A 24933-nucleotide genomic window follows, 5' to 3' on the forward strand; every position below is an offset into this window, starting at 1 on the left:
GAGCTGTGTCAGGAAAGGACAGGACAGTCATGTCTTTAATGACCAAAAGCTTATGCAGCAACTATGTCGTTACTGTGCTACAGATATTGTCTGCCTCAGACAGGATCGGTTGCAGAGGGAGCTTGTACTTGTCAGTCACTATCTGCTGCTAGGACAAAGAAATGAAATTAGTAGTATTTGCTGCAGGAAAAATTCTAGGCTGGATGATAATCGATACTGTTTTCCTAAAACAGTGTGATTACGTATTAGAAACCCATTTAAAAATATACTCTATCTGTTTGAACTTACCTGCTTAGAACCACAAGAGGGCAGTTTGTCTGTAAGCTACGCTATCTACCTTTTTCAGGTTTATAATACATATAAGGTGAAATATACATACATAGATATGTATAAGTGCAATCGAATCTTTCAAAACATTTTTGATCTGAAACTTCCTGTATTATTTTAATGAGAAATGTAAATAAGGCTACAGAATGTATAAAATTCAAACACATGATGCAAAAAGCAAAAAATGGGGCTATGGCAAGGGCATGCTGGCATTTGTAAATACACTCTAAAGAAATTACTAATTCTTCCAGTCCTTCAAACATTAGACTGAAGTTGGATGTGAGCATCTGAGATAAGTATTTTGACATATTTTACTTGATAAACACTTCAAGTGCACATGGCTTGTAGTACTCAACTGTAAATCCCATTAGTTCACATTTCTGATGCCCTCTTTCTAAAGTTTGTTTTTACATTTCATTCATTTACGTCTTTCAGAAAGAATTATTTAATAGGAAATACAAGTTTATAAAGAACTGTGAAGAAGAATGTAGCCAATGTAAGTTTTACATAGGAATAATATGCAAAGTTACCTTTGTATTTCAAAATCTCAGCAATGAAGTGCATAAACCTATTTCTCCAGGTGTATGACGGCAAGCCAGGTAGAAGTTTAGACATCTGTCCTGAAAGATGAAATTGCATTATTCTTTTTCCTTGCTTCTTTGTAAACTGACTCCTTTTTAATGGTCTCTCTTAACTTCATCCAAAATCTAATCTGATAATAGTTGCTCTATACAATGTAGGAAATAATGGTATAGTAATATGTACAGTTTCTTGTGAGAAACCAATGTATTTTCTTACAAAGATATCATCTTTATTTCTGTCATTGTTGACTTGTTCTGTTTTGGTTTTAGATGTAAAATCATTATTTTAAGACTACACATATATTTACTGAACTTATTGAAACAGAAAATGTTCCTTCAAGGTCCTGTGTGAAAATACAAAAATTAATCCCCTAAGAGATAGAGAAGAGTTGTATTTATTACTATGCCTTTAGTTTGCTAAAACTCAGTGGATTATGATCATACTGTTACAAAACATGGGAATCGTAGGGCTTTCTGTGAAAATTTCAAAACCTTATGGTCAACAATATTAAACGTTCCATCACATGATCAATTTAAAAATTAAAAATTAATCAGCTTTTAGAATTCAAATGGAATTTTAATTTGAGTATAGAAGTATTTTCTTATTGTATATCCTGTCTTTCCACCTTTCTCTGTTAAATGACTCATCGTCGTAGCTGAGTATTTTTACAGAGTTGGTCCTGTTAGATAGTCCTGTTTTTCTTTGTCTCTCTGAAAGCCCAGATATCTGCAGGCTGGCTCCAATGGATCAGTCTTGGTGGGCTGCAAGTGAAACAGTAGTAGAAAGGGCTCATTAGTAGGTAGTAACAGAAAGCTCCTGTTGATTAGTGTAGAACTACCGGTTCTGCTGACTTCATCTCTGCTTTCTCATGCTTTTTCCTGCACTCTCAACTTTTCTTGTCTTTTTTTCTAACAAATACATCTACGTAGCAGGTTTTAACAACAGTCTTTTTCTTTGCTTTAGTACAGAAATTTGTGCTTGTCTGGTCTTAAGAATGCTTACAAGAGTCACAGTGTATGGAATGGTATAGACTAGTTAAAGATGCTTTTCGCAGACATTACAAAATACATAAATCTTATGAGGTTCATCATATATTATAATTTTAGCATATAATTTTTGTATTTCTCTGTCAATTATTTTCTCATGTTGTATAAAAAAGCCTCCCAGAGAAAGATATAGGTACAGCGATAGAATCTGGTATAGTAGCCTGTGTTTGGAATACGTAAGTTATTGTATTTAATAATATGTGTTAGTACTGACGTATTCATTGCATTAAATCTCTCCCCTGCATAAACTTTGTCCTATTTCTTATTGTATCTTATACAAACTAAGTTCAGCCTCTTTGATATTTTGAGTAAGGACAGACCAATAAGTGATGCAGGATTTCTTATTAGAATATGATTACTTAATAATTTTCTCCTTGAATCAGAATTACATCAGTGTTTAATAATCTGTGTGCTTAGTTCAAAATGAACGCTTCTCTGGAAAGCATCACATTAAGACTATATAAATTTCCCTTTGTTCTATTCTTACCTGTTTATGCACATGAATACTTTATGGCAAGACAGATTAAAATATTCATGTTGTGCTTCTGTTACACTATCTTCTTCTGTCAGAAAGATATCTACCATTTTCAGCCAGAAATATCTAAATCTTGCCCTACACAAATGGAATGGATGGCCTGTTTTCCAGTACCATTTGGCAAGTTATGCTCAGAAGGGAAACTTCTCAGTATATATTTATATATACACATATATTTATACTTAAATATATAAAAGGTACTAACAATATAATATATGATTTATGGAGTAACTATAATATAGAATATATTTTTAGTCATAGACAGTATCAAAATAGGAGACTACATCAAGGATTCTGTGGGCATCTGTGCTGGGTCTGGTTACCTTGGTATTTTCACTTATGAATGATACACGTATTGTTGATACTATCTTTAAGTGCAGAAGTGCTTTGGATGACTTTCTGAGTGCCTTTCAAATTCATGATTCTGTTACTCAATTAAAAAGCATAAAGTCCACTTTCTGTCCATTATTTAAGGATTAATACATGTAATTCTTTTCTTATAAGAATGCTTTTAGAGTGTAAGATTAAAAGCATTATAATCTTATACGAGTTAATACAATGCAGTGATATTTTGGATGTGATACCTGTAAAACAGAAAAGAGACTATTGCTTGCATACTGAGTTTTCCAGAGACTCTGGATACATAACGTATGGAAGGTAGGTTAGAGCTGAAGTGGTTGAAATGCAGCAGGCAAAGTTGAGTTTTTAGAAAAAAATAAAGTTCACTGGCACCCAAATATAAATCAGATAAATTTCTCTTTGGTTTTGGCTAATTCAGTTATCTTAACCTGAATATGTAAGTTACTGGTGTGACGCAGCTGGCAATACACATTGGATCTACATTTATGCCATGTGCTGTTATCTTTAGTTAATCTTTTTTCAAAAGCAGAGTTGGTCCCACTTTCAAAATTAATTAGAAGTTACAGCTTCTTGGAGGTCAAGAAGAAGAGCTAGATACACTATGTTATTTTAGTACATGACTTCAATTTAGGTGTTGGTTCTATTGGACTTTTAAACTTCAAATGCCTTTTGAATATGATTCCTATTTTTAATGTATCACTGACATGCTTGTGAAAGTGCAACTGTAATCTAGACTGTTTTCATTATCATTTCTTATGCTTATATTTCAGTTGTACATTCTGGACAAATGGTTTCTACACCTGTTGTATTATCCACCAACTCTTGCATTACAGCATTAATCTAGGAATGTGGGATTTCTTTAAAAAAACATCTTGTAAGATGTATTTGTGAAATTTTAAATGGATTTCCAACTGTAAAGTTTTGTGTACCAAAAATGTAAAACTGCAAATAGATTCAGTATAATACCATTAAGATCCATACCTTTTTATGAAAACAGTGAGTAGTGGGAACAATTAACGTATTAAAACTCTAACCTATTTGGGGGGGGGGGGGGGGGGCAAGCATTGGTTGTTTTTGAAAGAACTCAGCTTTCTATAGATTTGAAGGACTGAAGTGTTACATGCAAGCAGTTTCGTTTTCTTTCATTCTATACTGTTAACATTTCTTGTCTGTACATACCCATGAAAATTTTTAAGCTGATAGGCTTGCTTTCAAGTGATAGGTTCTCCATTTCCTGTTAAATTTGTAGAACCGCAATCTGTTCCTGTAGAACCAAATAGAAGGCGGGCAGAATTAAGACATATATTTTGGGATGAAATAAAAAATGATTATTATGTTTTAAGCTATGCTACCCTGTAAGCCCAAATAGGAGTTAATTTAGAAAATTACATTCCTTTGCCGTGATTTATTCCATGTGCATTCTGTAGCTCTCTTACTGGACTTAGACATATTTTGAAGTTACATTAGTTTGTCTGATATATTTGAGGACTTCTTAGTAGATTATCCTCAAAAACTCAAGTATTTTCTATACTTTTTCAATGAACAGGATAGTTGGATATTTGTGATGCCACTTTGTCTTCATCTTACAAAAAAAATAAAAGAGCAAATGTCAAGTAATTTGTGTCAGGTGTATGCTACAAATGAAAGTCCATCCATCATTTTTAGCCCTTTAGTGCAATGATTATCATTTCAAAGACGCGGGGGGACATTAAAGATAATGGCTTTTCTGTTGTCTATTATCTCTAACAGACTTCATATAATTATTAACGTGTGTTCTCATTTAAGAAGAGTGTAAATATTTTGAGTGAATTGCATTTTTTTAACTGAAAGGGATATGTCTGTCAGCAAGTTTTTTGTCCATCTAACTAAATGAGGAATTACTGTTAATGAATTTTGTGTTTCCACAAGAAGGGCAGATATTGCAGAAAATATTGGAAGCTTGGCATGATTGAAACACAATGACAGTCTTCAGAAGTCTGCATAAGATAATAAACAGTGTTCAAGCTTGAGTAGAAGTACTAAAATGCTAGTGCGTGCTCTTCTGAGATACTGTCAATTTCTCTTTTTTTTTTTTTTGTGGTACTGCAAAGGATGAATAGTACATTTCCTTTGTTCCGTGTAGGATGTTGAAATTATCCACTAAGGGTAAATATCTAGTTCATGGCTTTGTCTTGTTTTTACAGTTTTGATAGGAATAAAGATACTGAATTAAGTTTCTTACTAGCTCATTTCTTACCTATTTTATTCTGAGAAATTGTCATTTGCTTGTCTTCTAGAAGAAAGTTAGAAATGGTTGACTTTTTTCATCCAACAGTTTTGCAATACAATTACATGTCATCAATTTTATTTTAGCATTTTAAAAATATAAAGCTGTGGTTTGTCCATGTTAAATAAAAAAGTTAAACGAGGTGGTTTCCAATAGTAGGAATAGAAGAGATCATGTCTCATCTTAATTGTCTTTGGAAATTTCTTTGGTAACTCTTGGGGTTCTTATGTAGAATGGCTAAAGGGGCATATTTGCTTCTTCTGTAGGTTATTCTTCCTGTGTTTGAACTGGATTTCAGCAGACTGCTTATGAGTCCAGGCCGTTGACCTCACCATAAAAGTTAATGAGTGTGAGTGGAGGGAAACACTCTGATATACAGGGCAGATTTTTAGCTTATGGTTTCTTTCAATAGATTTAAATATTATGGAAAGAATCCATGCAGCAAGAGGAGGAAAGATTTAGCTTTTGGTCACTAAAGTAAACTGAATCTGTTCAGATTTCAGCACCAGTAAATGTCCTGGACATAATGTAGACATTACAATTAGACAAAACAGTGAAGTCTGTTGTATAATATTTAATGAAATACACTTCTGTGTACATTAGCGAAACACCTTTTAATTCCCTTTTAATGGGAATAGTAGAATAATTTATGAATGTATTCAAGCTTCAGTATGTCTCCATTTTTAAATTAGATATTTAAATATTTGAAAGATGTAGAAGGGGTGCTTGTGTACAGCAAATCAGCTATTTTAATAACATTAGAAAATAGTCAGGGAATGCCACATAGAGCAAATAATGTTATGGATCAGTGAATTAAATGAATTAGCACCACTAGTCACAACTTTGTCACTGAGCCAAAAGATGCTGCATCCATTACAGCAATACATTAGTAGTCTGGAGGAGTGGCAGGCAGCTGGCAAACCCTGCCAGCTGGCATAGCAGTACCAACTGGTGTCAGATGGATTTTAGCTGCTTACCTGTCACTGCCAGCTATAAGCTAGTCCCAGTATGCTGAGAGGTGATCAGTGATTTGTCTTTTAAAAGCGTAGACTAAATAGTTCAATGCAAACTTTACAAGCTTTCATTTTATTTTGCTTTATGGTTTTTCTGACCTGGAAAAGTACAGATTTTTTTGTGTCTCGTTTCCATTGGAATTCACACACTTATTTAATGCCCTGTCAATGACTTCCTGAGAATAAGTATAATCTGGGGCAAAATTTAATAACTCTGAAAATGTGTTCTCTGTTTTACTACTAATTATACATTTTTGTTGCAAAATATTTCAAGTTACACTATGCTTCTAAAAATCTATGACAAAAGTCCCATGTAATACTTACCTTGGAACTGGTTTTAGAGTTATTTTATGCCCGATTTAAGCTATTCTGTTTTCTTGTTCCCTCTGTTTTGCTGTCTAATGAATAAAATATTAGCTTTCAATTACAGATTTCAGTTGGCTGAGGCTATTTCACGTATTCTGAGTCTAGTTTGATGTCTGGTAATTGTGACCATGTGTACATTTGTCTAAAATGCATGTGAACTTACAGTTAGTTGGCCATTTTAAAACATGAATCTCTGTTTTAGCTTTTAAATTATACAGTTTCTTGTTTAAATTCTTTTTTTCCTAATCTTTTTAGAAGGAAGTGTTGCTTAGCAATGTAAGCTAGTTTGATTATATCTGGAAAATATATTAGCCTTTAAAAATACATTAGTAGAGTGATTTCAAATGTCATATTGTCTACAATGGATATAGTCTGGAAAGGTTTTGCTTCAAACTAGGCATGTCTAATAGAGTTTATGACAACCTACGAATTTGCCCCTGAACAAGTTCGACTTGGAGGTCAGTGAATGCTATACAAATTGCATACTACTCAAGCCTGTAATTATCCCTGTAAGAAGTTAATGTATTGTGGAGTTCAGTAAATTCATGTAAAGTTTCAGAAATGAACATGATAAACTGAGCAGTTGCTTACATTTGCTCTGAAAAATCAGTGGAGGGGATATGATGCTAACAGAGTATCAATTTATGGTAACTTGTAGCTAAATCATCTTGTGGGCTTGTGTACTCAAGAGGTAAAGAGCCTGAATTCTTTCTGACTTGAAGAAAACACTTGAAGTAGTATTACACTCTTAGTGTCCAGCATACATGCTTTACATATAGGCTGAAAAAAAACCTCTTGGAATAAATGCAGAAAATATGCAACATCTATTTTAACATAAATTGATTAAATGTTGAGTCCTCACAAGAGGGATTTAAAATATATCTCACATGTTTGTTGAAGACACCATGTATTCCAATTTGTTTGTATGTTGTCCAGTTTCAGCCTCTATAAATAAGAACTAACTTCGCATTTTCAGATGAAAATGTCATTATCTTTTCTCTTTTTCCCATACCTCAGCTACAAATCTATTTTATACAGGTGAATGGCTAAGTAGTTGCAGTTAATTATTCCTAAATCCCATAAAACATAACTAAGATACATTTGTAGTAAGCATCTTGTCAGTTGACTGACTGTAATGTCAGCACATATAAGAATATTGCAGAGATAACAGATAACGATTACTTAAAGTTTTTAATATTATTAAATACACAAATATTAGTGTCACCCAACTATTAACACTAAATTTGGATAAGTACAGATTAAGTATTGTTCAGAATATAAATTTAATATAAATACTATAAATTTAGGGAAAACAACTATTAGTTTTAATTTTAGTTACAAGTTAGTATTTTTAATAGTATTTGTACATGAACACTATAGAGTAAGCCAACTGGTTGAATCTGAACATTTCTTATTTTTAAGAATTCATGTCTGTATTGCATGTTGTGTTGTGCTGCTGTCATAACTTCTTTATGACATAAAAAAAAAATCACAAATACTAACAGTCTAAACATTGTGGGAAATTTGGTTTTGACATTTTTAACATCTGAACTGCACTTCTAAAATTCTGATTGTTTACGTATCATTACATCATTGATGGACTGAATCACGTCAATTTCACTAATTCCAACCAGCCAAAATAAGTTCCTCAAAGTTTCCCTCCCTCCTTTTAGTTCTCTCCCCATCCAACATCTGAAAAAATTACATTATGAATGTCATCATATTATACTAACAGATGTCTGTTAACTAAAATGTTTACAGAATCCTCAATTCTTTTTGAAGTCAAGTGTCAAGGGTGTGGAAGAAGCACGTTCAGACAAGAGTGGAAGAAATCCTTAAGTAGCCTTCTGTGTTCCAGAAATAATATTGAGATGTGGATAAGAAAAATTCTCAAATTCTCCTTGGTCAGGAATTGACCCTTCATCAAAAAGATAGACTGAAATGTATTCACACTGAAATGTAAACTAGCAGACAAAACAAGGAACCTGTGATGTTCTCAGTGTGTCTTAAATAGTTCTGCCCTGATCATCTTAAGGAAATTGGGGGAAAAGTATATTCCAGAATAAATATTTGATGTGCTTTTTTTTTCCTTCTTAGTAGCGCACTACAAGTAGAAGATGATGTTTTTTACTAGACCTGTTGAGAATTCAAGCTTATGTTTATCAGCAATTTGTTAAGGTGCAGAGCATAAAGATAAGATGAAGTCTTTTACTGCCACATTTAGTTAGTAAAAAGGTTTCGTGTTTGTAGAGACATTGAATTCAGTTCACTTACCAGCTTCTGTCATTAATGTGAATAAATCCTTTGTAGACTGTTCATTTGATCTCAGATCATTTTGCATCATCTTTCTAGATTATCAAATTGCTGGATGGAAAACGATCTCAAACTGTAGGAATTTTAATATCCAGTTTGCACTTGGAGATGAAGGATATTCAACAAGGTAAGTGTTTCTTACACTTAATGTATCATATTTGCATGGCCTTTTTCTCACATGCCCCTTCACAGAATTTCATGCAATATAGAATATGCTTTGAATATAGTCATCTAAAAGGTATAAGAAGAATCATTCTTCCAGTATATTCTAGTATATGTAAAAGTTTCACCTAAATAATGAGAACTGAATTTAGGTACAACTCCTGTATAATTTCAGTTTGCATTTCACTTTCAGTAAATTGTTCTCTCAGAATTGTTTCATATTTCTTCCTTACAGTTCCCTCTTTTTTTCTTAAGCAAGTCCTTCACTGATAGAAATTAAATTGAGAGCTTATATATAAATCTTTTGGGCTTCAAACATGCAGTCAGTATTTGCTGACTGTTTAAATTTTGCTTCATAGCCAGTATAAAAAGCACGTCCCAAACTGCTGTAACTACTGCATAGAAATCAGAATGGATGGCATTTTTCAAAGCATAGGGCTACTCAGTGTACAAATTCCATTACTGGTAGAAATTATCTGAGTTTGCCAATAAAGCTCTACTGAAATACAGATTTTTCAGAACACTGGGGTAATTCAGATTCTGCTTATTTTCTGGATTTAAAAAGATATTGTTTAAGGATATTGTTTATTTCTTTTTCACATTAAAAAAAGGAAAATACTCACCATTTAAAACAACTGCTGGAAGAATTCAACTTGATGTTGCCTTTTTTCCTATTGTTTTCCCTCCGTCACATACAAATACTGGGTAGGGTGTTGAGATGCTGCTGGCGTTGATTATTACTCATTTCAGAAGAGTCTTTGAGCATCTAGTACTTTAAAATCACAAGGGCTTACAGATGTCTCTTGGGGTGGAGAGAAACAACGAAAAGGAGGAATAACTTTCTGCCTGCCAGTATTGTGTGAAAGGTATCAGAATGAGATGGAAAACAACTGCTGTTACTAAAAGTCTGAATCATTTGCCGGCAGGAATTACAGCAGCATAGGATAGGATAGGATAGAAACTGCATTACAAAAACTGGGTAGTATTAAGTATCTTGAGAGATGCTTTTGTGACTTTTTATTTTGCATTACATGATATTCTACTAAAATAGAACATCTCTCTCTCAGTTGTTTGCTGTACTTCTACAGCTTTTGAAATCCTCTGGCTAATTTATACCAATTATAAGAGAAAAGAATAAGTCAAATGTTGGATATGTATACACTAGCAGCCTGGCTTGAATCAGCAGTGCACTTTCAAATCAAATTTACCAGTTGTCCCACTTGCTGTGTTTGCATTGCAGAGCAGTCTCAGAGTGCACTGAAATTCTTCAGAATTAGATTAAATCGGAAAATGTGCTCTAGGAACATGCCAGTGGTCTCCACCTATAACGGGTTTTAAATTCCACAGGATCAGATGAGAGATAGTTGGAACTCCCTGAAACATCTATACTGTGAACACTGGATCCTCAATACCAGCTGTTGCTGTCTACAAATCCGTTTCTAAAGACTGTGCTACTGTAGACATAGCTAATGTAGTCCTACAAGTTTAGCAAAAATTAGAGTGTTGGTAGAAGAGAGAGACCAAAACAAGTGCTGTCACTGAAGAAAAGTTTATAACTCATCACCCTTTCTCTTCTGAGGTAGCAAATGACCTGGATGAAGAGGAGGCTGAGGGGAGACCTCATTGCTCTCTACAACTACCTGAAAGGAGGTTGTAGAGAGGAGGGTGCTGGCCTCTTCTCCCAAGTGACAGGGGACAGGACAAGAGGGAATGGCCTCAAGCTCCGCCAGGGGAGGTTTAGGTCGGACATTAGGAAAAAAATTTTCACAGAAAGGGTCATTGGGCACTGGAAGAGGCTGCCCAGGGAGGTGGTTGATTCACCTTCCCTGGAGGTGTTTAAGGCACGGGTGGATGAGGTGCTAAGGGGCCTGGTTTAGTGTTTGATAGGAATGGTTGGACTCGATGATCCAGTGGGTCTCTTCCAACCTGGTTATTCTATGATTCTATGAAATGTCTGGCCTGTCACCACATGTTACTCAAGACAGCATACGATATGCTGTCTCTTGCTTATGGAAACACCTGGGAGATACAGTTGGGATTTGGGAACACTGTTAGAGGAACTTTTTTTGGCAAATACATTACAAAGCAGGATGAGTGACTCCAATAAAGATCTGTGTGCAGAGACTATCTGGGGAAAAAAAAAGTCAGTTCACCAGACTTGGGGAAAACATTTTTTTCTGTGAAAAGAATCTTTAGAAATGTATAGTACAATGAACAGTAGAATTATACTTGTTCCTCTTTTAGCATTTCTCTTTTAGTGTGTATTTATCCCCTAATATTTTGTTTAAATTAAATGTGTGTGTGCAGTCCTGCCTATCAGCAGACACAGTCTCATAGTCAATGTACTTGATGAGAAAAGATCACAATAAGCTAAATAGCACAACAACCCTAACCAAAAAAAGTGTATGGTCATTGGTTGATGAATGTCAGAGTTCTTTTTTTTTGTTTTGTTTTACAAAGTGAATTTACAAATAGCCGCCTCTAAGACACATGAAAATTAAGCACTCATCCCTTTTTTCAAGCCAATTTCCTTCCATAATTCAGTATGTGAAAGACAAGGAAAAAGTAGTCTTTGGCAGCATGCAACAGAGAATGAAGAAACTTGAAGCAAAAGAAAGTATATCTAATTTTATTTCACATTTTTCAGACCATGTTTGTTGAAAAGCCATGTATAAATGAATTAACTGTCTATATATAGTGTACTGCTTACTCTACCTCAAGTAGCAGTTACAGAAATACAGATATAGAAAGACTGTCCTCAGATGAACTACCCTAAACATACAGATGGATGCAAAATCATAGAGAAGACAGAACAAAAGTAATCACAAGGAAATTTACATCCTTTTTAAAAATAGTCTGGGATTTCTCCATCTATAGGATCAGCCTCTCAAATTGAAGTAACTTCACAGCATATTCTGTAGATAGCTCAGCAGTGCTAAACAAGCAAGTGACCTTATCTGGCACCCAGATGTTTCAGTTTGTATTTGATAAAATACAGTTTGTATTTGATAACGAGCCAGCCACGCTTCAGGAAGGGAGTCTCCCACATACGTTTGTTTGAGAGAGTAAAGATCATTCCTCACAGAGAATTTTAAATTCTTGCTGTGTCTGAGTACAGTCTAGGGAGAAAACAATATAAAACTGAATAATTGTTTTGGCTAATGGTGGTGTTATATGATACAGAGGGATGGTTAACATTGCCATGCTGCACCTGTCCTATTACTCAGGTTTGTGGTAGGTGAGAGATGATAAGAAGTGCTAGGTGCTCTGTGTTCTGAGAACACTAACATATTTCACTGGTGAATATGGTATGAAGCTGGTAATATAGTTTTTGATTAGACCATTATTAGTAGTATTCATTTCCTGAGCAAAAGAAGCAGGCAGAAAATCTGTCTGTCTCAGTATGCTATCTAGAATCTGTATTTATATTTAAAAATCAAATAGCAATAATCAAATTGTGCATAGGTAATATTTTCAAGGCTTCTCTGAGTTTTTTAAAAACTTTTATGAAGAAAAGATGAGGAATAGTGGAGTTCGGCTGCTAGTTAGGTAAGGAACATACTTTAACAGTAAAAACTTAGGGAAGTAATCTCCATTTCACATCAATACATTTCTCTTAATTTTTCCATCATTGTTCAGCTGAAATAGTACGGCTTGAAACAAATGTGCCTCAAGACTATTTGTGTGGCTTTGCTGTTGAAGAATTACAACTCACTGTACTGGAAGGTGTTTCAGTTCTGTTTCTACTGTGAAATGCTAATTACAACTGTATGCAAAGACCCTCTGTGGGCACACATCGCAACTTTTTACAGGGTGACATTCCAGTCCCTCAGGCAGTTCCTAATATAGTAACTAGCAATAGCAGAATAATACTCTTTCCTGCATTGTTATCTGTGCTGCCTTCCTATGAACTACTGAGATCTTTGTTCAAGAGTAAACTGGCAAAATTCTGGGTCAGCCCAGATGAAAACAAGTTTTAATTACAGAAAATGAAATGTAGGTAAAATGTGCAAGCTTATGTCCAAAAGAGTGATTCTCCTAGATCTCTTTGTATCTCTGTAGTTTTTGCAGTTTGCCACAAAGTTATTGGACTCCAGAAGTTCTGCTTTTGTACATAGTTGGAAATAGTTTACTCTTTTAGTATCCCTGATTCCCATCAGAATGCATTAACTAGGTGGTCTCATGCACTGGTATATTTTCCTTGGGACCAAATCTGTGAGATGCAGTAGATGACACCAGATGCACACTTTATAGCTTATCACACTGTTTGTGGCAATAAAGTGCCATAATGTTCCACGCCTTGTAGCAGTGCAATGCTGGCAGAACTTAGCCTATATCCTAAAGGAGAGAATTCAGTGCTGATCCTTGGCATTGAGATTATTTCTACTGCTAATATAGCTGGGTTTTTTTTCATTCCTATGCCTTAGGCAATTAAATATAATGTCCGAGACTCCATATATTAAATCAGAGTAGCACTGGCCAACCTGTAAAATAGCACATATGAGGACCTTGTATGTCTATTGTGCATTTGGAACATTCTTGTGTTCACTAGCAGTATAATTTTCCTATTCAGAGGCACAATAAGATTTGAAAATAATAGAGAAATGCATTTGATCACACTTAGATGGGATGTATTAGAATTGACTTTGTTAAAAAGCCTAGGTCTTGCCGTCTGCTTTTATAGATTTATCTTCATTATTGATATTTTTGGTTATTCCTCAAATATGGAATATATTTTTATTTTGGTGTCACAGTAATGCTTATCTAATGGTAAGCAATGCAAATAACTATCATGCCTCTTTGCATGAGAATTGTTTCTGTGGCATTGTAGGATGGGGCCAACTTTCTAGAAGGAACACAATTATGATGCTATTGTACAATGTCAACCAACCAGCTGAAAAGTGTTTGATTTACCTTCTTCAACTTTGTGATTTACCCTCCGTTGTCAATACATTGGAGTAAATAACTGCAAGAATATAAAGGGCAGATTAACTCACCCCAACTGATGAACAGTCCAATAATCATTCAAATTCTATATTGTTTCTTATGTATGTGAGGTGTGGTGGTTGGAGGCAGTTGGTTGGGCTTAGTGACTGTGAAATGATACAGTTCTCTATTCTTGGTGAAGTAAGGAGATGGGGATCAGCAAAACCACTGCCATGCACTTCCCAGGGGACAGACCTTGGCCTGTTCAGGACACTGGTTGAGAGAGAGACAATGCTGAAGGGCAAAGGGGTCCAGGAAGGCTAGACATTCTGCAGGAGAGTTTAGCAGCTTTGTGCCTCATGCCACAGAGGACTCCCCAAGCTCTCTCCATTCAGCTGAGGATTAAAATGTAGGCGATAGAGGGGAATGGCAGCAGGTTCCTGCCTGGTGCAGCAGGTATGTCTCCGTGTGCCAACCTCAGCCTCCCAGGTTCCCTTGTGCAGCAGATATGAAGCTCTGCAAATGTAATCAAACCTCAGTGAGGATGATGGGTTTCTCAGCCTAGAAATGTTCCCTAGATTAAGACACCCTAAGCCATCCATCAAAATGGCCTCTGTTAAGAGGAAAAGACAAGTTATTGTCATAGGGGACTCCCTTCTGAAGGGAATGAAAGGCACAATCTGCAGACCCTGATCCATTATGTAGGGAAGTCTGCTGCCTACTTGGGGCCTTGTTTAGAGATGTAGAAAGAAAACTTCGAATTCTGGTCAGGCCCATGGATTATTATTCCATATTGATTTTTCCAGATAGTTGGTAATGAAATCCCAACAAGAAACCCAAGGGCAATTAAAAGAGACTTGAGGGCCTTGGGGCATATAGTGAAGGGATTGGGTGCACAGATAGTGTTCTTATCTGTCATTCCAGCTACAGAGAATGATGAGAGAAGGAGTAGGAAAAGCCAGGAAATAAATACCTGTCTCTGAGCCTGGTGTGAGGAACAAAAATTTGGGTTCTTTGATCATGTGTTGGCCCACACATCACCAGGCTTGATGTCCAAGGATGGGGTACACTTGTCCACAAGGGACAATTACCAAGAAGCTAGCAGGGGTCATTGATAGAGCTTTAAACTAGATGTGAAGGGGGAAGGGGATAAAAACAGGCTTGATAGGAAAAAAAGCCTAGGAATGGCGCTCCAGTGTCTGAGGAATGGTGTGCTGGTGAGGATCTTTGGTCTGCCGCCTGAGAGGTAGTGGAGGATAGCACTTCAAGTGGCAGCAAAGATGTAAAGATTGTTGATGGGTTAGAAAATTCAGTGAGTAGTCACTTAGGAATTAAGACTATACCCCTTAGGAGCATAGTCATATCAACAGCCCAGCCAAACTGCATCAACACCAATGCATGCAGCATGGGCAATAGACAAGAGGAACCAGATGTTATTGTAAGGCAAGAAGACTGTGATATTTGCCATCACAGAAACATGGTGGGATGACTAACATAACTGGAGTGCTGCTATGGTTGGCTATAAACTCTTCAGGCAAGGGCGGAGAGGCAGTGGGGTAGCCCTCTATGTTAGAGTGTGTTTTGATAGCCTGAGCTTAATGATAGTGATGATAGGCTTGAGTGTCTGTGAGTAAAAATCAGTGGACCACCTAACAAGGTAGATATTGTGGTGGGAGTCTGCTACAGACCACCCAGCCAGGAAGAAGAGGCTGATGGGTTATACTACAAGCAACTGGGAGAAGTCTTATGATCACTAGCCCTTGTCGTTGAGGGAGACTTCAACTTGCCAGATGTCTGCTGGAAGTAAAATACAGCAGAGAGGAAAAATTCTAGGAGGTTCCTGGATTGTATGGAAGACAACTTCCTGACACAGCTGGTGAGTGAGCTGGACCTGCAGTTTGTGAACAGAGAAGGCCTTGTGGGAGAGATGTGTCGGTTGGAGGATGCCTGGGGCACATTGATCATGAGATGATAGAATTCTCAGTTCTGGGAGAAGGAAGGAGGGGGGTCAACAGAACTGCCACCTTGGACTTCTGGAGGGCAGACTTTGGACTGTTCAGAAGGCTGGTTGATGAAGTTCCTTGGGAGACAGTCCTGAAGGGCAAAGGAGCCCAAGAGGGCTGGATGCTCTTTAAGAAGGAAAATCCTGGTGGCGCAAGAGCAGACCGCCCCTGTGTGCTGGAAAATGAGCCAGCAGGAAAGAAAATCAGCTTGGCTGAGCAGAGAGTTCTGGGTGAATATCAGAAAAAAAAAGGAAAGTATATGAGCTTTGAAAGAAGGGGTTGAGCATCTTGGGAGGACTACAGGGATGAAGTGACATCATGTAGAGAGAAAATCAGAGGGGCTAAAGCCCAACTAGAACTTAGATTGGCCAACTCTGTGAAAGATAATAAAAAAATCTTCCTACAAATATATCAACAACAAACATAGGGCTAAGGGGAATCTCCATCCTTTATTGGATGCTGGGGGGAACATTGCCACCAAGGATGAGGAAAAGGCTGAGTTGTTCAATGCCTTCTTTACCTCAGCCTTTAATAGTCAGACCAGTTATCCCCAGGGTATTCAACCCCTTCACGTGGAAGGCAGAGACTATAAGCAGAATAAGCCATCCATAAACTTTGCAAAGGCTTTTAGTAATAGGATTAGGGTAAATGGCTATAAACTGTAGAGGGGCAGATTTAGACTAGACACAAGGAGGAACTTCTTCACAATGAGGGTGGTGAGGCACTGGAACAGGTTGCCCAGGGAAGTTGTGGCTGCCCAATCCCTGGAGGTGTTCAAGACCAGGCTGGATGGGGCCTTGGGCAGCATGATCTAGTGGGACGCGTCCCTGTCCATCCCACGGGGGTTTAGAAGTGGATGATCTTTAAGCTCCCTTCCAACCCAAACTATTCTATGATTGTATAATTCTATGATAAATCAGGAGTAAGAAGTTATCAGCATGCTATACCACTTGGACACACACAAGTCTATAGGGCTCATGTGTAACACCCAAGAGTACTGTGGGAGCTGTTGGAAGAGCTTGCCAAACTGCTCGCCATCATTTATCATCAGTCCTGCTTAAAACAGGGGAGGTCCCAGATGACTGGAGACTTGCCAATGTGATGTCCATCTATAAGAAGGGCTGGAAGGAGGATCCAGGGAACTACAGACCTGTCAGCCTGGCCTTGGTACCTCACAAGATTATGGAGCTGTTCATCTTGAGTGCGCTCATCAGGCATCTGCAAGACAACCAGGGGATCAGGCTCAGCCAGCATGGGTTCATGAAAGGCTGGTCCTGCTTACACAACATGACCTCCTTCTGTGACCAGATGACCTGCCTAGTGGATGAGGGAAAGGCTGTGGATGTTACTTACCTCAACTTCAGTAAAGCCTTTGGCACCATTTCCCACAGCATTCTTTAGGAGTGGCTGAGGGACCTGAAGCTATTTAGTCTGGAGGAGAGGAGGTTCCAAGGAGACCGTATTGCTTTCTATAACAATCTGAAAGGAGGTTGTAGTGAGGTGGGTGTTGGTCTCTTTTTCTGAGTAACAAGTGATAAGCCAAGATGAAATGGCCTCAGGTTGTGTCAGGGGAGGTTTAGATTGAATAGTAGAAAAAATTTCTTTACTGAAAGAGTGCTGAAGCATTGGAACAGGCTGTCCAGGGAAGACATCACCCCTGGTGGTGTTCAAAAAAAGTTTAAATGTGGTGCTTCGGGATGTGGTTTAGTAGGCATGGTGGTGTTGGGCTGACAGCTGGACTTGATGGTCTTAGAGGTATTTTCCAACCTAATTATTCTATGATTCTATGATAATCATCCTGGGATTTCTGTGTGGCCTTTCTCTAATGAGAGGCTGTAGAAGTTATATAAATGGATTTGCATTTTCTCAGTGTAATTTATGGTTTATGGCATCTCTAAGCTTTAGCAAAGAATATCTTTGCTAACCAGGTACTTCTTTTAGCATCTGAAAGACTGTTTTATGTATTTAAGGCAAACTATTCCAAAGCACCTCTTGTCTTCAGACCTTAGTGTGCTCAGAATTTGTGAATACCAAACTGTGTTTTAACCATATCTTGAAGCACAGATAGTCTCACAGTTCCTTTCTCCATTATATTTTGGAAATACTTCTGGGTAAAGATAAATGCTGTGGAATATTTCTTCCTCACACTATGTGAAAAGAGTTTATTGAGGTTTCAAATAAAATATTTTGCAGGATAGAAGTATATATTTTAAAGGTTTAAAAACTGTTATTCCAATGTTGAGTGACTTTTCCACCTATGCAGATTATTCCATGTAAGCAAATTATATATTCTGTGTTCTGTGTATGAAGTGTTGAAGTAGTTGCATGCCCATCTCAGAAGCTGGGAAACAGTTTTCTTTAAAAGCTTTTTTCTTTGTTTCGGTAAATTTATAACATATGCTTTTTTGAATCTGCCTGAAGCACCCAGCCTGATGTGGGTAGGTTAACATTAGTGCTGGAGTCTTTTGCTCATGATTTCTTGTGGGAGTTGAGCTTTCTTTTTAACCTACATTGTGCCCATCGTGCTTCTCTGTAATGTATGTTTTAATGTATCTTAATGTATATTCTTTTTGTTGCATGATAGTTAAATACTGGAGAAAAACTTTAAATAAGTTTAGAACATACCAGTTTGTCAGATGTAAACAAAAGCGATTTGATATTCTAGGCAGTTTTGCCAAGTAGAGAGTTGTGTTTAACAGTCTTTGTCATTTTCTAATTGACTATATCAGCCACAATTTAATATCAATTTCCCAGTGACAGGCTTCATGTTCCCATTACATCAAGCTTTACTCAGCAGAATCTACTACATAAAACGATTAAGTACTTCCAGGTCAAATAAATATACCTTTGGCAAGCCTCATTTATTTAAATAAGATCTTTCAGTTTTATCATTCAGGAGCAGTTAAGGTGATTTCTTCATATTTTGTAGTTTAATTGTCACCTTAAGTGGTTTGATACTGCTGAGTATATGTGAGGTCTGTCAGCAGGACTTCAATCTTGATTTAACCAAAATGTGTTCAGTAGGAGAGGGGCTGTATATCAGTTAGCCTTAAGACTGTTGGTATTTAAGCTGGTTGTAACCTTTGGTACAAGTTTATATTCAAAGCAATACTCTTAGTTTGTGAAATGTACTTGGCAAGTATTTTTATGTGTGCCTGTTAATTTGAATGCATGAAGCTGATCTGTTTTTTGTCCTAGCTGACAGTTATATATCCTAATGGGTGCAACCCTGCACTAATGATCCTTGTGTATATAAATTCTTCTTGTTGTGAGCAGACACCATAGGCCACATAAAAATGTTTGCCTCAATTTCCCTGAAAAAAAGGATCTCAGAAACCAGACTTGGCCAAGTAACAGATTTTTTAAAGGCAGAGGAACCCAATAAAATTACCAGCTTTTCACAGCATGAGTCTACTTCCTTTCGACATATTGTGAGGTGTAGGTGAAATATTATAACTGAACTGACAGTGTAAGAAAGACAGCTAACTAGAAAGCAAGATAAAAGTAAAAACCACCGATGATGATTGATATTGTAATAGCTATTAATTGTTTTGGAGCCTCTTTTTTAGGTTTATGATACTTCACCTATATTAATTACTTACACTTACGTGAGTCTTGATGTAATGCAATAAATTATCACAGTTAAATTCACTGTATGAGAAAGAGTGTTTTGAAAAACTTATCAAGGTTTTTATTAATGTTATTATGCATATGATTAAAACTGGGTTTTGTTTTTCACAAGAAAATTAAGAAACTTCTGTTTCTTGTAACTCTTTAAGTAAAATGTAAAATAATTAATTTCTTTGATCTAGTGTAGTGGTGTTTTTTCAACTGCCCCAATTCAAGATAATTTACACAACATACTGTCAAAGTATTGCACATGCTTTCTTTTAAGAATATGAACAATACTAAGACACCTGTGAATTTGTAGATTTATTCAAGCTTTTCAAAAGCAATGCTTCTTTTTTAAAAATGGACCAGTCTCCATAAGCTTCCTTTTTAAAAATGGACCAGTCTCCATAACTGCTCATGGTTTGGTTTGTATCATATTCTCCAAATGTATATGGCATTGAGTGCAATCAGTTTGAATGAAAAAAAAGATACAAGGACAAAGATAAAGACTAAAATACATAAAAGAGTCTGTGGATTTGGCAGTACTTCTGACTTTTTGGGAGTATCTCTCTACGTATAGTAGCATACTGAGATGTCTGGTTATCATTCAATTGACTAATATGGCTAGATTTTTTTAACTGCAGCCTGGTTGCACGGAAATTGGCAATAATAGCAGGACAGGTTGTATAGCAAGAAAATCAGAAAATACTTTCTTAGTACTTATATACAATCACATGCTTGTCCAAAAGAGAAAATAATTAATATTAATTCCATTACAAATATGTTCATCCAGAGATTGTTGGTAGTTTAATCTCAAATGTTTTTTCCTTTATCACATCACTTGAAAACAATGTTGGTTTGTTAGAACGGGTGTTGAGTAAAGAAACACTGATAAGAAGAATGGTTTGAGTTGGAAGGGACCTTAAATAACATCTAATTCCAACCCTCCCGCCATGAGCAGGGACACCTCCAACTAGTTCAGGCAATTAAGACTAAAAAACACTTTTTGATTTTGGGGCCTATTTTGGTGACAAATCTCTCACTGAAAATTCAGCTAAATTAACAAATCTTGATATTCTTATTAAAGTGTCCTTTTTTTCAAACTACTTCCTCTCATTGTAATAGTTCTGGATCTAAAAAAATAATCTATTATTAGTTCCATGTTTTGAAGTTCAAATTGTCTCCAATAAATACTAGATAACTCTGGATGAATACATTTCTCCTTGTAAGCAGATTTCGGAATATTCCAAAATAGGATGACAGTGAAACCACAAGGGGAAATTTTAGAACTCAATGTGTGTGTTTTAAAATCTTAATAATTAAATATATTGGACTGTGAAACAAATTTTTCAAATATTTTCCAATCTATTAGATTCTTCTGACATTTCATTGGATAATACAGAAGGTAATGCAACTCATGGAGCTGTCCTGCAGGAACCAAAAGATGATCTCACAGATTTAATCACTTATGATTATTCTTTAAACAAAGATTTTTTTCAAGCTCAGTTGTTCATGTTTTATATTCAGTTACAGTCTTAAGATTTTTTTTTAATCTTTCCAGACTGACAAAAATAGTCATAGATATTGCTTTTCACAGCAAATTTTCACAGCATTCTTCCATATAATTTTTCGCTTATAATCAAGGTGTAATATCAACAGATGGAATCATAATTGAGAGGCAAAATTTTAAAGCATTTTAAATGTCATTGAACCCTCTAACAAAATTAATTAGCCTGCCACAGAGAGAAAATTTACTAGCTTGCTGGTTAATTTTGCAATGTAAAATCATGGGGTAGGTGGAAGAGCAGGCAAAAGCTTATTACTTTTAAGTAATTATTTAAAGATGTGTGCCTTTTCCCTTTCAAATATGGTTTCCAAATGCAGCAAGAGCTTTTAAAATCTTCTAAATTCACAAGCAGTCAAGTTTCCTTTGAAGAATAATACAGTATATTACAGAAGTATAATACAGTTGAAATTAAAAGTTATCAGATACTACTGTCACTGGTTATGTAGAAAACTGGTAGAGGCCTTAAGCTTGATTCTTTTGGGATTAATAGTCCCAGTAACTATTAAGTGTGAGTGAGGAGTTCAGAAATTGTGTCCAGTCCTAGCATGAATCTTGATGAAATGCTGGTTTTAGAAAAATTAAACTTCCAAAGTTATTTCTATTCCATTGTGCATCTCTAAATTTAGTGGAATTTAACATTAGAGAGCATTAGAAAGCATCATAAACCAATCCTATTTAGTTTTCAGAACAGTCCCAATACTTTATCAAATTATAACGGGATTTGCAGATGTAGGAAACACCTAATATCATATATTCTGAACATAGTAATATTCGGAACCAAGACAGAAAACATTTTGAGACTTTTCATTTTTGGTAATGAGGCATACTTAATCACTGAACAGGATATTTTAGGTGTCTCTGTGTGCTGTTTAAGAGTATTTATCAGGAAATGGTCATGTACTTTTATAGTGGATAAAGCTAACTCAAATGTGAGCTGGTCTACGAAGATACCTTAAAAATCTGTAGCACACTTCCTGCTTGCTAATTTGCAACTTGCAGATGTTGCAACTTGTTTACCTGTCTGCTTCCCAATACTTCTAGTCCCAAGGCAAGCACATCTCCCTGTTTTCATATCTTCCTGTTTTCTTATATCCCTGATGTCCCACGCACATAGGGTTACCTCTAAATACCCTGGCTCACAATTGCTTCCTATCTAGCCCTCTGAGCTGCCATGAAATCTGAGCTGCTCTTCGTCTGGTATCAATTGTTCTCATGTTCTCCTGCACAACCAGCTATGCAATATGCTTAGTACCTGGCAGGTCATATGTCTGACTGCTGAGTATATTAGAGAGGAAAAGTAGAACTCCATTCTCCTGAGAAAGCGTTTACAGCAAGTTCTTGTTTGAGACTTGCTGTGACTTAAAGTCAGAACAAAAATATAATGAAGAAAATAATAAAATATTAACTGGATATCAATATATCCTTTAGCTAGGTCAGATCTCTTTAGTACATTTCTCAGAAAAGACAATTGAAATTTAAGTTTTCCAGCATCTAATTTGTGATTGTATTCTATACAGCTATACTGTGTGTTGATGACTCCATCGTAGATCTGGAAACACTGGAAGCACTATATGAAAATGTAAGTAAGCTGGGGTAAAGCTGTGGTTAATCATCATAGTATTTCAGACACTGAAGAAGTAAAGTTTTATATTATGTTGCCATTTTAAAATAAGATGTTATATAGAAAAATTCTTCGGGGAATTTAACAGTAATAATATAGGTAACAAAAAGTGCCTATTGTCATGCTTATTTCTCTGACTGGCTTAGTTGGAGTACCTTTGGAATCAGTTTAAAATGTAACAAAAGTTATAACATCTAGTAGTGTTCTCTCCTGAACTGCCTGAAAGATACTGTGCTTACTTAAGGCCTAGCATGCTGAATTTTTCTAAATCAAGGTGTACGGCTAAATCAGTTGACTCAGGCTAGCGCATTGCTGCCCTTAGCCAGATTGCTCTGTAGACTAAGTATATAGCATTCATCAACTGTGGGACTTGAAAGTTGCATGAAAGAATATGTTTACACTTTGCTGTAGAGTTACCAAAGCCACCCCTCTAACCTAAACTGTGAGAGCATCCTTTAAAAGTATTTGCAGTGCTGTGCTCTACAAGGGTGCCATACTTTTTGGACACTGGTAGTAAATGGCACTGCAAGGCACTGAAGGAATTTGTCATGGGTCTTTACGCTTCACTCTTTTTGCATAGTCTAAAAGTTTTCCAATAAAAATTATAATTGTGACTTGCGGACAAACAGGTAAATTAGTAATTTATTAATTTGTTATTAATTACTTATAACTTCATATTCATTCACGCAGAGAGCACAAAAGGATGAACTGGAGAAAATCAAGCAATATTATCAGACTTCCAAAGAGGAGGAACTGAAGCTTCTAGATAAACCAGAACAGTAAGGGGTTTTTTTTTGGTAGTATTTTATCATTTTATATCATAGTCCTTTGCTGATGTGTTAGAAGTGATCTTGATACATAATTTTTAAGTTTTTGTATATTTCAAGGCATGATATGAACTTTGCCTTTGTCATGTAACTTTTTTTCAGACATGACAGACTTTACTATGTTAACTTGGACAATGACAACTGATAAAATATGTAGCCTTGAATCAATAAAGATTTCTGTTCCCATTCCCACACTTGTAAAAGGCTTATCCTTAGCTTTTAGTGCTAAACTAATTTGTCATAAAGCAGGGTCAGCCGAATTTTTGTTGTCAGTAACTTGAAAGACTACACAAAGAGAGGGTTTAGCTGAGTCCTGTGACAAGGGCGCGATGTACACTCTGGTCCTGCCAATTGAAGACCTATAAGGCTGATTCCACCGTTCGTCTCCTGCAGCTGTTGTTGGCAGTGACAACTGTTAGGGTGAAAAATTGCTTAAGTGTTGCTCTTTCTGTTGTAATAAACTTTAGACCAATGTGAAAATCATTAAAATCCATGAGCATCTTCCAATCACAGTGCAACATCCTGGTCTGAGGCCTCTCTGCCATCTTGCTTCCTTTTCCCTCTTGTCTGTCTTTGTCTTTTGTGCTGTCTTTGGTATAAAGAAAGGGTAGAGGAAGCCATCTCCACTGAAACAGCAGAGATGATACATAACTGATTGATGTCAGAAACGTTACAGTTTCATACCTGTTCTTTCCTATTAAAATGTTAGTGGTGAAGAGCAGATTTTTTGTTCTCTTTCGCAAAATTGTCATTTGCGAATGTCCGCTAGGGAATAAGTTAATGCTGGGAGATGAGGCTAACATGCTTACTCTTCATTGAAAGTGCCTATAATTCCTGAGTAAGACTTAAGAAAACAAGTATCTGTAAAGTGTTTATACTAGCTTGTTGTTCCATCCAATATCCATGATTTTCATTGCGTTGGCTTATGTCATAAGAATACATTGTGCAACAAGTTGATGTTTTCCAGAGCTTGAATCTTTGGCAATCTCTCTGCTGTATGAGTGAAATAAATATTAATGCACTTTGTGTTCTGTAGAATACGAACCTTGTAGAGCTATAGAGCTATAAACGTTTGTCTGGTTTTGTAAATTATAGTGGAGAGAAGTTGATCTTAATTAAACACAACGTTGAATTTCTGCTATGATTGTTCCATAACTAAAAGTAAAGAACTGTAAATAAAGAAGTTACGCCTGATCATTCAGAGTGAAATAGTAGTGTCAAAACCAAAAACTACTTTTATCAATTATTACTCTTTGTGTTCTCTCTGCAAGTCTTAATTATCCAATTTTCACTCTATTCTTAAACTACATACGTTAAGAAGAGTAGCATTTTAAAATGTTGCCTCAAGGGGGAAACAATTTGCTGATGATGCAAATTTTACTGGATGTTTAAAATAATGTCCTTTCT

The 24933-nt window shown here is 36.2% G+C and overlaps 1 protein-coding gene across 3 annotated transcripts in view; it reads left to right on the forward strand.

Annotated features, from left to right (window-relative positions):
• The window catches only part of FMN1 (formin 1), a 186915-nt gene that overhangs the window by 104403 nt on the left and 57579 nt on the right, over positions 1–24933 (forward strand). For all 3 annotated transcript variants that reach the window (XM_069858209.1, XM_069858210.1, XM_069858211.1), the window contains 3 exons: positions 8848–8935; positions 22596–22657; positions 23390–23478. In XM_069858209.1, coding sequence (XP_069714310.1) covers positions 8848–8935; positions 22596–22657; positions 23390–23478 — 239 coding nt within the window. The remainder of the gene's footprint in view (positions 1–8847; positions 8936–22595; positions 22658–23389; positions 23479–24933) is intronic.

The sequence above is a fragment of the Phaenicophaeus curvirostris genome, chromosome 5 (genome assembly GCF_032191515.1).
Source record: "Phaenicophaeus curvirostris isolate KB17595 chromosome 5, BPBGC_Pcur_1.0, whole genome shotgun sequence".
Lineage (NCBI taxonomy): Eukaryota > Metazoa > Chordata > Aves > Cuculiformes > Cuculidae > Phaenicophaeus > Phaenicophaeus curvirostris.